This window comes from Vulpes vulpes, chromosome 3, assembly GCF_048418805.1.
Source record: "Vulpes vulpes isolate BD-2025 chromosome 3, VulVul3, whole genome shotgun sequence".
NCBI lineage: Eukaryota > Metazoa > Chordata > Mammalia > Carnivora > Canidae > Vulpes > Vulpes vulpes.
Window position 1 is genome coordinate 55765858 of NC_132782.1, and position 16265 is coordinate 55782122.

The 16265-nt window shown below is 39.6% G+C and overlaps 1 protein-coding gene across 1 annotated transcript in view; it reads left to right on the forward strand.

Annotated features, from left to right (window-relative positions):
• The first annotated feature begins 339 nt into the window (after positions 1-339).
• Positions 340-16265, forward strand: part of C3H3orf70 (chromosome 3 C3orf70 homolog) — a 79728-nt gene continuing 63802 nt past the window's right edge. The window contains exon 1 of the mRNA XM_026007305.2: positions 340-1016. Within this exon, the coding sequence (XP_025863090.2) occupies positions 428-1016 (589 nt within the window). The 5' untranslated portion in view covers positions 340-427. The remainder of the gene's footprint in view (positions 1017-16265) is intronic.

The window sequence follows — 16265 nt, forward strand, 5'->3', positions numbered from 1 at the left end:
GAGAGACTGGGGCGGGCGGGCGGCTCTGGTCCCTGGCGCGCGGCGGGGCGGCCTCGGCGGAGCGGCCTCGCCCGGAGCGGGAGGCTTGCCCCGGGGGGAGTGCGCGCGAGCGGGAGCGCGCGTGCGCGCGCCTCGGAGCGGCCTCTGCCCACCCTGGGAGGTGTGTACGAGGGAAGTGTGAGCCGCGTGGGGCACAGGCTGCGTGTGTGAGAAAAGCTCGCGGGCAGCTGCGCAGGGCCCAGCCCACCGAGCAGAGCGGGTGGGCGTGTCCTCGGTGTGCACAGCCCTCGGTGGAGGTCCCGAGACGACCCACCTCGGCGGGAAGTGCGCGTGTAAGCGGCTGTGCGTGTGAACACCACGCCGCCGAGCCGCGCGTTCGCCCATCATGGCCGTCCGTCGTCGGGGTCGGTCTCGGAGGAATGAGTGAATGAGCGGCAGGGGCTCGCTGCGACAGGAGGGCTCGCCGGCAGCCTGTGAGGAGGCCGCGCTCGCGGACGGGCGCTCGGCGCCTCCCGGGGCTGGTCGGCGCGTGCGTGTGCGCGTGCGCGTGCGCGTGGGGACGCGGGCGCGCCGCGGCGGAGGGAGGCGGGAGGAAAGGCGGCGGCGGCGGCAGGCCCAGCCCCCGGTCGCAGCGCCCGGGGCGGCTCCTCAGCGAGCCCGGGACCTCCGCGCTCCCGCCGCCGCCACCAGCACCGCCGCCGCGCGCGCTGGCGTGACTCCCGGCCCGCGCCCTCCCACGTCCGCAGCCGGCTCGGCTTCCTGCCCGCCCAGACGCCGCTTCTCCCGGGCTCCCGGCCTCGGCTCCGCGGAGGGAGCGGAAATGAGTGCGGCGTCGGCGTCGGCGCCCGAGCGGGGTTGGAAGAGCGAGAAAGTGGACGAGGCGCAGGCCCTCGCGCGGAGTTGCGCTGCCCGCAGACCCGACTTCCAGCCGTGCGACGGTCTTTCCATCTGTGCCACGCACAGCCATGGCAAGTGCTTCAAGCTGCACTGGTGCTGTCACCTAGGATGGTGTCACTGTAAGTCGAGCCGCGTCTCCCCGCCTTCCGCCGGCGTCCCGGGGCGCTCGCGAGGCTGGCCCGGGTCTCGGCTGGGACCCCGGGGCCGCGGGGGCTCCGGGCGGGCGCTGCCCCGGCGCCGGACACCTCGGTTGGCGCTGCCTTGGCAACGAGATGAAATCCCAGGGGGAGCCTAGCTTCAGCCACTTCTACAGAAGGGGATCTCCCCGTCCCAGGAAAACTAGAATCTTTTTCTTTTTCTTTTTCTTTTCTTTCTTTCCTTCTTTCTTTCTTTTCTTTTTCTTTCTTTCTTTCTTTTTTTTAATCTGAAACGGCCAGGCAATGTGTTGAGAAATGGTAGAGCACTGTCAGAGTTGACAACCAGAGGGGAAGCCTTTTTTTTTTTCTTTCTTTTTTTTTTTTTCTTTTCTCTCTCCACCCAGGGTTGGTGGTTAAAGATGCTCCCCTTTCTTTCTCACTTTTGTCTTTCCCAGGCTGCTCTTTAAAAGAAAGAGCCCTTGGCAATCGAATTGTGGCCCGTTTATTGTATCCAAATTGAGACAGCGCTAAAGTGTAAGGGACAGCTTCCAAGAAGTTAACAGTTTGGAAGGGTGAACTCCTTCAATATACAGTTGTAGCATATAGAGCCAATATAGGAGACTGCTTTAAAATTACAAAATACAATGAATGAAAAGAAGCTTTGATAATATTAAGCCAATTTTTAAAAGCCAGAACTAAATGGTCGAGGCCTTTTCTCTATGTTTATCCTGTGTTTTTTTCAAATGGATTAAACTTGAGTAGCCATTTGATCAGAATTCCACAATTTGATTAGTTCATGATATCAGGTCTGCTATATCCAATAAATCATTTTTTAAAGAAATGTGTTATAAACTTAGTTTCCACATACACTTATAATGAAGGTTTTTGGAGTTTTTATTCAAGGCACAGATTCTCAAAGTGATCTTAAGTTAAAATTGTTTTTTCCTTCTTGGTTAGAAAAAAATGGCTCCCAACAGGAGATGCAGTACATGACAAGTCCTTGTTTATGTTAATTGAACCTAGTGAGATATTTTAAATTGAATTTATGACTTAAAGGATAGTGAATTCCTACATTTTCTATTTACATTGAACATTATTGATTTGTGTGTGTGTGTGTGTGTTCTCTGTGCTGATGGGTCAGTTTCTTTCTGTAGTTCATTATTCCTATTGCCCTCAGATCCATTCCCCATCATAAAGCATTATTTCAGCGAGGGACGGGATACAAAGTTGGAAGTAGCAACTGTAGGAAACCTGCGATGCTGAAGTGCACAAGTATGATGAATCTGATGAGAGGCCATTTCTTGGGGAAGTATAGAATCATAGTATAGAATATAAGGAACAATAAAGATGGTCAGTTCAGTGCCTGTCTTATTTCAGCAGTCTCTCCACTAAGTACAACATTCCCGATGGGAACCTTGCAGTCTTCTCAGGCAGCTTCTAAAGACATCTTTGATTCTTAAAACACTCTCCTATGGAGCTAAAATCAGTTTCTTTCTAACTTCTTTCCACTGGTCTTATTTCTACCTTGCGAAATCTTACAAAACAGTCTAATCCTTTTTAAGATCATGGCTTTTTCAGCTCTTCAGATACGCATATGAATTTTCCACGGACATAGACTGTCTTCTCTCTGTATTCCCAGACGTGCTCACAGTGTCTGGCCTGAAATGGATTTGAAATTCATGTTCATTGAGTGACTGAATGAAAGTAGCTATCATTTTCCTCTCAAGGCATTGTTTTCTTCTATTTATAAATTTCTGTTATCTCCTGCCTCCCCTTTTATGGCATGGTATCCAGGGTCTTGAGCATCCTGGTTGTTCTATTCTGAACATGTGCCAATACGATTATGATCCTTTGCAGACTGTGACCCTTAGAAGGATACACAGCATCCCAGCTGTGGTCCGATCAGTCCAGAATCCAGCAGGACTGCTGCCTCCCTGTTTGAGATACTGCTGCTGCTGCATCTAGCATCACATTAGCTTTTCTGATATCATATTGAGCTTGCTGCTGTCAGACTGAACTAAGATTGTTGTCAGTTAAAGCCATTAAGCCCCTTTTTTGTTTGTTTTACATATGTGGCAAGTCATGGGACTTGCCCATCTCACAGTTCTGTATGTATTTTTTTGGACACTGTTTGATACCTTAGATATTTTTCCCTATTAAATTTCACCTTAATTAGAATAAGCCCATTTATCTGCTTATTGTTGTTTTCTCAGATCCCAGCTCTTTCTTAATACGTATTTGAGCCCCCTAGTTTCATGTCGGCCATATGTTGGATGCCAGCAGTAGTATAGTAACCTTTTGCATCTTCATTCAAATTATTGATAAAATTGTTGAATAGGAGAAGGCCACAGATAATAGTCCTGAACCATGTGAGTAGAACTGACCTTCAAGTTGATGGTAGTTCATTAAGAAACACTCATTATTATGGTCTTTCAGATAATTAGCTAGCACTTAAGTGTACTGCTATCCATCTTACATTTATCTTATCCATATGGTGTAATGAGAGCCTGGTCATATACCTTTTTGAAATCCTACTTTGTTGAAATCTGATAATTCTTATTGCTGCTTTTTGATATATGATCTTTCTATAAAGACATTCTTTAAAAAAAGAAAGGAAATTAGATTAGTCTTGTTATTTAAGTGGGTTCCACAAATGCTTACCATTTTCGTTTCTAAGTGAAGCTATTTTTTAAATAATCTGAATTTAGGAAAGGATTGATGTCGAGTGTACTGGACTATTGTCACTTCTGTTCCTTGTTCTCTCTCTCTTTTTTTTTCTTTAAAAAAAAATCAGATCTACATTTATTTGCTTGTTTCCAGTCTTTGGCAACCCTCCAGGTCTCCATGCTTCCTCCACTGGCAGCAATTCAGTGATCACATTCATGAAGAGCTTCATTTCATTTAGAGCAGCTAGGTGGTCTGTAACAGTCTTATCACCTAAATTGGGAATCAATTTTTTCTACTTCCCTTTTTTAGCCCAAATATAATTTTTCTTGGAAAAAAAAAGTAGAGCTCACACATTTGAGAAATTCTGCTTTCTTTTGGCACTCATGAGTATTACAGCATCAGTCCTAAGCAAAATTCTTTTAATTCTATTAAACGGGTATTGAGCACCCTTTCTTTGTGAGAATTATTATGGAAACTGGGGATACAAATATGAATACAGCTGGATCATGCCCTTTAAGCAGAGTATAAGGACACGAGATTCATGCTATATTTATTTTTATATCCTTTAAAACCACAAGTGATATGGGTGAGAAAACTATCGATTTGTCCACCAAATCAGAAATTGCTGAAATGAGAGGACCACTTTGATACTTGAGAGATTTCAGAACAAATGAAGAAAGTTTATATGTGGTTTGTGTTAGAGTTGTGAAATTCATAACTTTATGAAATAAAAAAGGCTGATAATATATATATATATATATGTTCATAAAAGATATATAAAACCTGTATACCTAGATCTGGTACTCGATTTATTGTGGAAGGAAATGGTGTATTTGCATAATGGCAGAGTTTGAGTACCATGTCTGGGAGGAAAACTATGAAATGTTCTGTAGGTGTCACTGTGAAAGAGAGATGATTGGGTTAAATAAACTATGGCTCTGAATGTGTAACTTTTTTTTTTCCCCAGTAAGGAGTGATATTGGATGGAATTAATGAGCGGAGCATCCCAAGAGGAGTTTTGAGAGAGAGAGAGAGAAAAAAAAAAGGCATGGCTTGGCTAGGGAAGAGGCATGGGGAAGAATAAATCATATGCAGATATTATAAAGTAGATTTTGTGGCTAGAGTAGAGTATTTAGAAGGTATAATACATTAAATTGTTGAGATGTAAGAGAGGGATGAACAGGAAAAGTGATAGAAACCTTAACATTATAGCAATAATATGGGCAGTAGAGGAATGAAACTAGCAAGGGAGGTTATTTTGGTATTAGCATAGAAAAAATAGAAACTTATACAGTAATATCCATAAGTGGAAATTGGAAGAGATTGCATTTGGAGAGCGAGGAAGAGGAAAGTTTATAAAGGATAATTTCTAGATTTCTGCCTCATGCAACTTGGATGGATGATCGTGCCATTCATTCACTACTAACAACAAAATACTGAGAAGAACTAGGGTTTGGCTGAACATAGATTGTGAATCCAGTTTTGAATAATGAATCCATGGAGACCATGAATTCAGTTTTGGATCTATTGAGTTTAAGCTTTCTTGTCATCATGTGGTAATGTCAGTAGGCAATTGGTTGTAGGGACCTAGAACTTAGAGGAGAGGTCTGCACTAGAGATAATATGGAAGTCATTTACTTATTTTTAAATTGTAGTAGTGGCCATGATGAAGCAAGAGACTATAGTATGAGAAATGAAAATCCTTAGGCTTTCTCTTTGGAACACTAATATATATTTAGAGTCTGGGTACAGGTGGCTCAACTCGTAGTAGAGTCTAAGAAGAAATGTGAGAGAAGAAAAATGTGGAGAGGTTTTTTTTTTTTTTTGCAGATTTTATTGCAGAAGCCAAGGGAAATGAGTGTCTTAAGAAAGAGTTTTAAGATTGGGGGCTCCTGGCTGGCTCAGTCGGTGGAGTGTGTGACTCTTAATCTCAGGGTTGTGAGTTTGAGGCTCATGTTGGGTGTAAGATTACTTAAAAATCTTCAAAAGAAGAAAGAAAAAAAAGAAGGAATATGGAGATTAAATCAGTTTTTAGCAGGTAATTTCTTAGATATTGGCAAAATATACAAGTAACGACCTTCTTTATTATTGAAGGGAATGAAACATTTAGTCCTGCAACAGTAACTTCGGGAATATATTTAATTGCAATATTTAGTCAAAGCTATTTGAGATACTGAATTCTTCAAAGTAGAAAGAAGAATAGAATAACAGGAGCTGGGATACCTGGGTGGCTCAGTCAGTTAAGCATCTGCTTTCTGCTCAGGTCATGATCTCAGGGTGCTGGAATCCGGTTCCCTGCTCAGCAGGGAGCCTGCTTCTCCCCCTCTCTCTCTCTGCAGCTCTCCATGCATTCTCTGTCAAATAAATAAAATCTTTTTTTAAAAATGAGGGACAGGAGCTGAGAATTAGGACACAGAAATTATAGTTAATATTTTTTGAGTGATTATTTTGTGCCCGAGTAAGCTTATTATGCTAAGCACTAAATAGACAATTATGTCATTATGTCCATTCTACAGTTGAGGAGAAAGGCTTAGGGGGAAGTTAAGTAACTTACTTTGGGCACATAGCTAGTAAAAGTAGAGACTGGATTTGGATCCAGGTCTGTCTGATTCCTAGGACCTAGCTCGTAACCACCATAGGTTCTACAGAGCTATTTATTTATTTATTTATTAAAAGATTTTATTTATTTATTCATGAAGAGACACAGAGACATAGGCAGAGGGAGAAACAGGCTCCGTACAGGAAGCCCGATGTGGGACTGGATCCTGGGGATCTGGGATCCCACCCTGAGCCAAAGGCAGACCTCTACCTCTGAGCCACCCAGGCATCCCAACTACAGAGCTATTTAAAATTAATATGCGCATCAACAGTTTTTTTTTTCTCCGTTAAAGCCAGTGATGGGGGAAGTTGTTGAGAAATGAGTGGAAAATTGTAACAGTTGCAGAAGTGAAATACAGAAGAATGAGAACTTAAAAGGAGGTCATGGGATGTGATGGGGAATGAAATCTAAGTTAAGAGCTAGGGAAGAAGTGATGAGAAGGTGACAGGGGTGGGTGGGGAGTGTATGTGGTATGATGTTGGTGCCATTAGCAGAACTCAGAGTTGGCTTAATAAAATCACATAATAGATGAGTTCAGTTTTCTGCAGAAGACGCCTTAAAGGATGTCTTTTTCAGATTGAAAGCAGGAAGAGTGGGACTTGACGAAGTCTAATAGATGATATTAACATATCTAAAGAAAGACTGTCACAGCAGGTGGATGGGCAGCATGGAAATACAGAAGAAGGAATTTGAGAGGCAGAATTTGGAAATGTTTTTTTTTCAGGACTGTTCAAAGAAGGTGTTAACATTGCCTAGAGCTTAAATATCTGGTTGAACTATCATACAAATATTTGGCTATAATTTGGTTTCCTATTTATAGATTTCCTATAGGGAGAGAAGGAGCTGATTAGAGAATTTAATTCTCAGGACCTTTGGGCAAATACATTTCTCTCCATTAGTTAGTATATTAGTATTGTAGTTTTTGTGTTATTCTATTTGTTCTGTTTTCCTGCTTCTGTACAACTTAGGGGAAACTCAGAAAGTCAAGTTGGATTTCCTAAAGGGCATCTCAGTCATATCAATAACAGTTGTTACAGAAAATATGTTTAAGAAGTTTGATGGTGGGAACTAGCAAAAAAAAAAAAAATAATGGTCATTTGATTGGATGAAAGAGTCAACGAAAGCTTTTTCCCTAAGAATGAGAGTTCTTACCATGTCTAGTGGTTGAAGGAAGGGGATACAGATGTCAAGAGGACAAGTGCAACGTTAAGATCTAAGTGAGATCCCTTAAAGCTTTTCAGAGATAGAGAAAACTGATAGATTTTTTTCATCATCGGGCTTCGATCAAGAACACACATCAATTTAACAATAACAATGACTGTGCTTATATGTAGGCATATCTTTTTGCATATAATCTTTATATATGCAGGCATCATCTTTCTGCATGTGTCAGCTCATTTAAACCTTACAACAACCCTGTAAGGTAGGTATATGAGGTTGTTATACTCATTTTTTTGGAATAGGAAACTTGCTGGTGATCACATATAGTCACTTTGGATACATATGGTAAATGTACATCAAAATCTCAACTGGCAACCATGGCTCTGGGTCACTTGGTTCCATTCAAGGTGCTATGAGGATGATTTTCAGCTGTTTTAAATTCTTTCTGGAACAAGCAAGATTAAGTAAATGGAGTAGAATTAGGATGGTTTCTGATTTTAAAAGAAGGGCAATTGTATGCAATATGAACATTTTCAAAGTTGCTGCAAACAGTATAAAACTGTGCTTTTAAAAGCTAACAATGGGGATCCCTGGGTGGCGCAGTGGTTTGGCGCTTGCCTTTGGCCCAGGGCGCGATCCTGGAGACCCGGGATCGAGTCCCACATCGGGCTCCCGGTGCGTGGAGCCTGCTTCTCCCTCTGCCTATGTCTCTGCCTCTCTCTCTCTCTCTCTGTGACTATCATAAATAAAAAAAAATAAATAAATAAAAAAAATAAAAGCTAACAATGTATTGGCATAATATGAAGCTTCAGTCATCTCCTATTCTCAGCTGACTAACTGGGGCAAGTCACACTCCCCCCTTTTTTTGTTAGATTTGCATGCATACCATTAATTATTGCTGGCTTCCATGCCAATTGAACCTAGGGACTTAAACCAAATAGCTTCTGAGGATGTTTCTAGGATAATTTCCCCAATTCCAAAACCTTCATTTTATTTAGGTTTGTTTTCTTATACTGTAGAATTTCATTAATTAAAAGAACATTTTATTTATTTATTTATTTATTTATTTATTTATTTATTTATTTATTTTTTTTATGAAAGAACATTTTTAGAGAAATAAGTGTTGTTAATTCCAAACAATAATGGGAACACGTGTTTAACAATCAGAAGTTGTCTAGTAGAAAATCTGCTTTCTTGAAAAATAAGGAATTGTTTATATGTAGAACGAGGAAGGCAGAATGTAATCCTAGAAAGGACAAGGGCTGTGGAATCAGACACACCTTGGTTTAAATCATGTTTCCTCCATTTATTGGCAGTGTAACTTTGGACAGGTTACTCAGCCTCTCTCGGCCTTAATATTTCCTCTGATAAAGAGGAATGAAAATCCTGTTTCACAGGGTCTTTGTGAAGATTAAATGACAAAGCAAAGTACTTCAGGTATTCAGTAAAGGGTGACATGAGGCCCTTCTCAAAAAGAACCAAACAAACAAAAAATGGAAATACCAGAAAGTAGAATTATCCTGAGAGCAGGCTCTGGCGTTGAACTGTTTGAATCCCGGCTCTGCCCACTTAACTAGTTCTGTGGTTTGGGGGAAGACAACCCTCTTTCAGTTTCCTCACTTTTAATGTGGGGATAATAATAGTACTAATCTCACCGTGTAATGATCATCAATCCTCAGCTCTGGTGACTTACCCCTTCCACAAATGCCCTCATTTAATCTGAAATTCACTTTGTGGCTGTATTCCTTTGTTCAATGAAACACTCAAAAACAACAAAGGCAGTAAAAATATGCATTTTGAATATTACATTTAGAAATCAATGAGTTGGGGATCCCTGGGTGGCTCAGTGGTTTAGCGCTTGCCTTCGGCCCAGGGCGTGCGTTGATCCTGGAGTCTCGGGATCGAGTCCTGCATGGGGCTCCTGGCATGGAGCCTGCATCTCCCTCTGCCTGTGTCTCTGCCCCCTCCCCCATCATGATGAATGAATAAATAAAATCTTAAAAAAAAAATTTGTAGAAATCAATGAGTTTGTTACCCTCATTGTTGGAAGGCCTATTTTATAATAGTTACCATGTGATGATTACTTTTTGTCATGAAATCATACAGTCTGCTGCAACTCCCAAGCCCCTTCTGTATCCTGTTTTCCACCATTGTTAAGCAATGGTTAGTTCTGGTTAATCAGATACACCAGTTAATAGAGAGCTTTCATTTATAGCAAATATGGGTCAACAGGTTTCAAAGAATCAGAATATTATAAGAGTTACATTGTATTAAAGTGAAATGGAATATATTTAACTTTAATGATTTAGAAGCCTTATCAGGATCCTGTGGTGATACTTAGCCATCATTTGGAATGCTGATTTTATATGGAAAACGGCAGAAGTGCTACTTGATAAAGTAGTCCTGGCTGCTAGAATGCTGGAGAAAGCAGACTTAATTGTAGTCTTTGCAAATTGTTTTACTCAGATTCACAGAATTTTTGTTTTGTGTTTCTCATGATGTTATTGTTTGTTCTTCAGTTTTCTGATATTTAACAGTATTTTGTAAGCACACTGCCAAAAATGTGCAATATCTGGAGTGCCAACAATGTATATGTCTTTCCAGCTGTTTCTGCACAATACCCTAAAACAATCCCTTCAGGACAAATCCTTTAACTTGCCTGGTGTTTATCCATCTTAAAGCTAGATGTTTTGGTGTAATACAGGTGTATATTTCTTCCTCTGCATCTCATTATAACAGACTTAGATTTTAGTGAAATAAAAACATTAAGGGTGTAATAATTTGATATTTTATAGAAAAGTCTATATGTTAGATTTATTTGCTTTATGTTTTTCTGTCTACACACATACATGTATGCATACATACTTTTTCCTAAACTATTTAAAAGTAAGTTGCAAGTATCATGATATTTCACCTACTATTTCAGCATGCCTCTCAAGACTGAGGACATTTTCCTATATAATTACAATACTAATCACATTGAAGATAATTAACACTAACTCAACAGTGCCATTTGATATACAGTTTCCTTAATTGTCAAAAAATGACTTTTATAGTTGACTTTTTAAAAAATTCAGGGTCCAGTTGAGATTCATGTATCTCATTTCATTATATCACTTTAGTCTCCTATATTTGAGAATAATCACACTTTTGGGGGATGACATTGAAATTTTTGAAAAGCCCAAGTTAACTGTCTATATAATGTTCCATATATTTGTTTAATTGCTTAATCACGATTAGATTTAGTTTAACATTTTTGTTGAGTTATTGTATAGGTGATATTGTCCTAATAGTATTACGTAAGGAGACATAGAATGTCAAGCTGTTCCAATAATGCTAAGGCAGTAACTGAGAAGTCTATTATAAAGACACCATTTCCCCTTTGTTGCTTTTTAAAAAATTTCATTCTAAAACAGATATGGTTTTAAATACAGTTATCTGTGGGATGACTACTTTGGCACTGAATGATATCCTCTTCTCTAACAGACTTTAACTTAGCAATTTTAGTATTGACTGAAGAGTCTTAAGTGGATCACCTATTACATTGGTGGTTGCAAAATAGTGATTTTCTAATTCTGCCATTCTATCATTTTATGGCATTGTTTTATAAAAGGTTTTTTTCTACCTGCATCCCTTCAAGTATTACTATAGATAACTTGGTTCTTTTTTATTCATTATGTTATAATTAAGTACCATAACTTTTTTTGATGCTCAAACTGTCTTAAACTTGGCCAGAGAGAGCCCCTTCAAAGCTGGCTTCTGTGTCCTTTTGAACATGTCCCTATCATTTTTTGAGTACTTCTTATTTTCTGGAACAAATTGTTCCAGGCTTACCTAGACCAGAAATCCATTGTTTTGTTTTTGAGGATCCCAGGTTCCTTTTAGAGATGAATGGCATGGAAAATATTATCTGGGCTTTTGGTGTGCTTATTTCTACTAGGATGTTACTGGATTTAGGCCCTTTCAGTAGACAGATCTGGGAAATGTATATGTGCATCCTTCACTTCCCCCATTCTGTATTTGTACCTCACTTCTCCATGGGTAAAAACCCTAGTTTCTAGTACATCATCATATTTACTAATTTCCTTTATCCTTAGCTACACACAAGATAGTTTTAGGGATTATTGCATTAACACCACTACCAATAGCAAGCTGATGAATGAAGTTCAAGATTCTTTGCATGTTTTGGTCTTTAGGCTATATTTTAGGAAGGATGTATAGTCAGAACACCATGTTCAAAAGTTTCTTGAATTTTTTTTTTCTGTGTGGCTATCAAGCTCATTTATTTCTGATTCTAATCAATACTGTGTTCACTTTTTTAACTTTTTAAAATTAACCTTTTTATTTTGAAATGTGTAGATTGATATGCTTTTGTGAGGAAATAATACAGAAATATCATGTATACTTTATCCAGTTTTCCAGTGGTAGCAGCTTACAAAACTGTAGTACAGTATTACAATCAGGGAATTGATACTGATACAGCCAAAATAAGTAACATTTCCATCATTTCAAGGCACCTCATGTTTCCCTTTTATAGCCACACTTACTTTCCCTCCTACCCCACTCCCTCTCAATCTCTGGCAATCCCTAATTTGTTTTCCATTTCTATAATTTTATCATGTCCAGGAGGTTTTATAACTCATACAGTATGTAACCTTTTGGAATTGGCTTTTCTTCACTTTTGTCTCTGGAAATTCATCCACGCTGTTGAGTGTATCAATAGTTTCTTTCTTTGTGTTGTTGAGTTGTATTCCGTGGCATACATAGTTTAAACATTCACACATGAAAGGACATCTTGTGTGGCCAGTTTTTAGTTATTACAAAAAAACCTGCCATAAGGGGATCCCTGGGTGGCTCAGCGGTTTAGCACCTGCCTTCAGCCCAGGGCATAATCCTGCAGTCCCGGGTTCAAGACATGGGGCTCCCTGCAGAGCCTGCTTCTCCCTCTGCCTTGTCTCTGCCCCTCTCTCTGTGTATCTCTCATGAATAAATAAATAAAATCTTAAAAAAAAAACCTGCCACAAACTTTTGTGTCCAATTTCCTGTTTGAACAAAAGTCTTCATTTCTCTGAGATAAATGCCCAATGTTGCAGTTGCCCAGTCCTATGGTAGTTGCATGTTTAATTTTTTAAGATGCTGCTAACCTGTTTCCCTAGAGATTGTACCATTTTATATTTCCACCAACAATGTAGAAGTGATCCAATTTCTTCTCCACATTCTTGTCAGCATTTGGTGGTGTTGCTCTCTTTATTTCAGCCATCCTGATGGGTGTGTACTGATAACTCATTTTGATTTTAATCTGCATTTACCTATTAACATTCATGTGCTTATTTGCCTTTTGTGTATCCTCTTTGGTGAAATGCATTTTATCTTTTTTTTTTTTTTAGGACTTTAGTTTCTTAGACTACTTTTAGTTTTAACAACAAAATTTACATGGAGGTAGAGATTTCTCATATTTTTGCCGCAATGCATGCATAGTCTTCCCTAATATTAACATCACTCATTAAAATAGTACATATTTTACTGAGAGTGAAACTACATTGACATTCATAATCACCTCAAGGACCATAGTTTACCTTATGGTTCAGTCTCCGTATTGTACATCCTATTTAGACAAATGTATTAGGACATGTATCTATCATATTATCATTGCCCTAGAAATCCTTTGTGCTCTGCTTCTTTATTCTCCCCTCATGCCCCCAGGCAACCATTGATCTTTTTATTGTCTCCATAGTTTTGCCTTTTCCAGAATGTCATGTAATTGAAATCATACAGTAGCCTTTTTAGATTGGCTTCTTTCACTTAGTGATGTGCATTTAAGGTTCTTTCATGTCTTTTCATGACTCAGTGGGTCTTTTTTTTTTTTTTTTTTTTTTTTTTTTTAGCACCGAATGATATTCCATTATAAGGATGTATCCCTTTTATTTATTCAACTACTGAAGGGAATCTTGGTTGCTTCCAAGTTTTGGCAATTACAAATAAAGCTGTTATAAACATCCATGCACTGATTTTTGTGTGCATCTGTTTTCAGCTCTTTTGGGTAAATACCAAGGAGCGCTATTGCGGGATTCTATGGTAAGAGTAGGTTTAGTTTTCTTTGTCTTTTCTTTTATTTCAATTAATGAACACATAGGGTATTACTGTTTAGTTTTCTAAGAAATTGCTAAGCTGTCTTCCAAAGTAACTACCATTTTGCATTCCCACCAGCAACGTATGAGAATTCTTGTTGCTCTACGTCTCTGCTAGCATTTAGTATTATCAGGGTTACAGATTTTGGCCATTCTAATAAGTGTGTAATGAACTCTCATATTGTTTTAATTTGTGTTTCTGTGACGACATATGATGTGGAGTATCTCTTATATGCTTATATGCTATCTGTATATCTTTGGTGAGTTGTCTGTTGAGATCTTTGAACTATTTTTTAAAAGATTTTATTTGTTTATTTATTTATATGTTTTTTAAAATTTTTATTTATTTATGATAGTCACACACAGAGAGAGAGAGAGGCAGAGACATAGGCAGAGGGAGAAGCAGGCTCCATGCACCGGGAGCCCGATGTGGGATTCAATCCCGGGTCTCCAGGATCGCGCCCTGGGGCAAAGGCAGGCGCTAAACCGCTGCGCCACCCAGGGATCCCTATTTATTTATATGTTTAGAGAGAGAGCACATGAGCAGCGGGAAGGCCAGAGGGAGAGAGAGAGAGAGAGAGAGAGGGAGAGAATCCCAAGTAGACTCCTCACCAAGCACAGAATCCCAAGTAGACTCCTCACCAAGCACAAAGATTTTATTTGTTTATTTATTTATATGTTTAGAGAGAGAGCACATGAGCAGCGGGAAGGCCAGAGGGGGAGAGAGAGAGAGAGAGAGAGAGAGAGAGAGGGAGAGAATACCAAGTAGACTCCTCACCCCACAATGTGGGGCTTGATCTCACGACTGAGACTATGCACTGAGCTGAAACCAAGAGTTGGATGCCCAATTGATTGAGCCACCCATGGACTGCTGGCCCATTTTTAAATCGCATGTCTTGTAGAGTTTTTAGAGTCTTTGTATATTTTGGATAGCAATCCTTTATCAAATGTGTGTGGTTCTTTTTATTATATGGTACCAAATTGTGTTTGCTAACAGTTTATTAAGGATTTTTATGTCTGTATTTATGAGGGGTGTTGATCAGTATTTTTCTTTTTTGTGTTGTCTTTGGTTTTGGTATCAGGGTAATAAAGGTTCATACAATGAACTAAGAAGTTTCTCTCCCTCTTCTGTTTTCTGAAAGAAATTATTTAGAACTGATGTTAATTTTAATTTTAATTATTTGGTAGAATTCTCTAGTGAAATCATCTGGGCCTGGAGATTTTCTTTTTGGGAGTTTTAAATTACTAATTCAATTTCCTTTATAGTTAAGAAGTTCTTCAAATTATTACTAATTGGTAAACCATGGTAGTTCATCTTTTTAAGGAATTGGTTTGTTTCATTCTAAGTTGTCAAATTTATGTGTGTAGAGTTGTTTATAGTATTCCTTAATTATACTTTTTTTTTTTAATTTTAATTTTATTTTTGATAGTCACACAGAGAGAGAGGCAGAGACACAGGCAGAGGGAGAAGCAGGCTCCATGCACCGGGAGCCTGATGTGGGACTCGATTCCCGGTCTCCAGAATCGCGCCCTGGGCCAAAGGCAGGCGCCAAACCGCTGCGCCACCCAGGGATCCCTCCTTAATTATACTTTTGATGCTTGCATAGTCTGTAGTGATATCCTGTACTTCATTCCTAACATTGCTAATTTGTATCTTTTTTCTTTATTCCTTGTCAGTCTTACTTGGTCTGTCAATTTTATTGACAGTTCTTTGTTTCATTAATTTTTTCTATTGTTTTTCTGTTTTCAGTGTCATTGATTTCTCCTGTCATCTTTATTATGCCCTTCTGCTTGCTTTGGGTTTATTTTATGCTGCTGCTTTTTTATCTTCTTGAGGATGGAAGTTTAAGATTATTAATTTAAGACTTTTCCTCTTTTATTTTTTTTAAGATTTTATTTATTTATTCATTAGAGACAGAGGGAGTAGCAGCCTCCCTGCAGGGAGCCCAATGTGGGACTCGATCTCTGGGATCATTCCCTGAGCTGAAGGCAGATGCCCAACTAATGAGCCACTCAGGTGTCCCTCTTTTTTTTTTTTTTTTTTTCTAAGTAGGCTCCACAGCCAGCAGGGAGCCCAACATGGGGCTTGAACTCATAACCCTGAGATTAACCTGGGCTGAGATCAAGACCTGGCCTGAGATCAAGAGTCACTCAATTGAGCCACCCAGGTGCCCCTCTTCTTTACTAATATATGCATTTATTGCTATAAAAATCCATCCCAGCACTGCATTAGCTGTGTACTACAGATTTTGAGATGTTTTATTTTCATTTTCATTCAGTTCAATGTATATTTTGATTTCTTTTGAAACATCTTTCTAACCCATGGATTATTTAAAAGCGTCATTTAGTTTAGAAGTGTTTGGAGATTTTCCTGTTACTTTTATGTTTAATTGATTTATAGTTTGATCTCCTGTGGCCAAGAACACACTTTGTATGATTTTAATTCTTTTAAACTTGTTGAATTTTGTTTTATGGCCTACATGTCATTTAATTGTCATGTGACAATTAAAAAGAATGGGTATGGGGATCCCTGGGTGGCGCAGCGGTTTGGCGCCTGCCTTTGGCCCGGGGCGCGATCCTGGAGACCTGGGATCGAATCCCACGTCGGGCTCCCGGTGCATGGAGCCTGCTTCTCCCTCTGCCTGTGTCTCTGCCTCTCTGTCTCTCTCTGTGTGA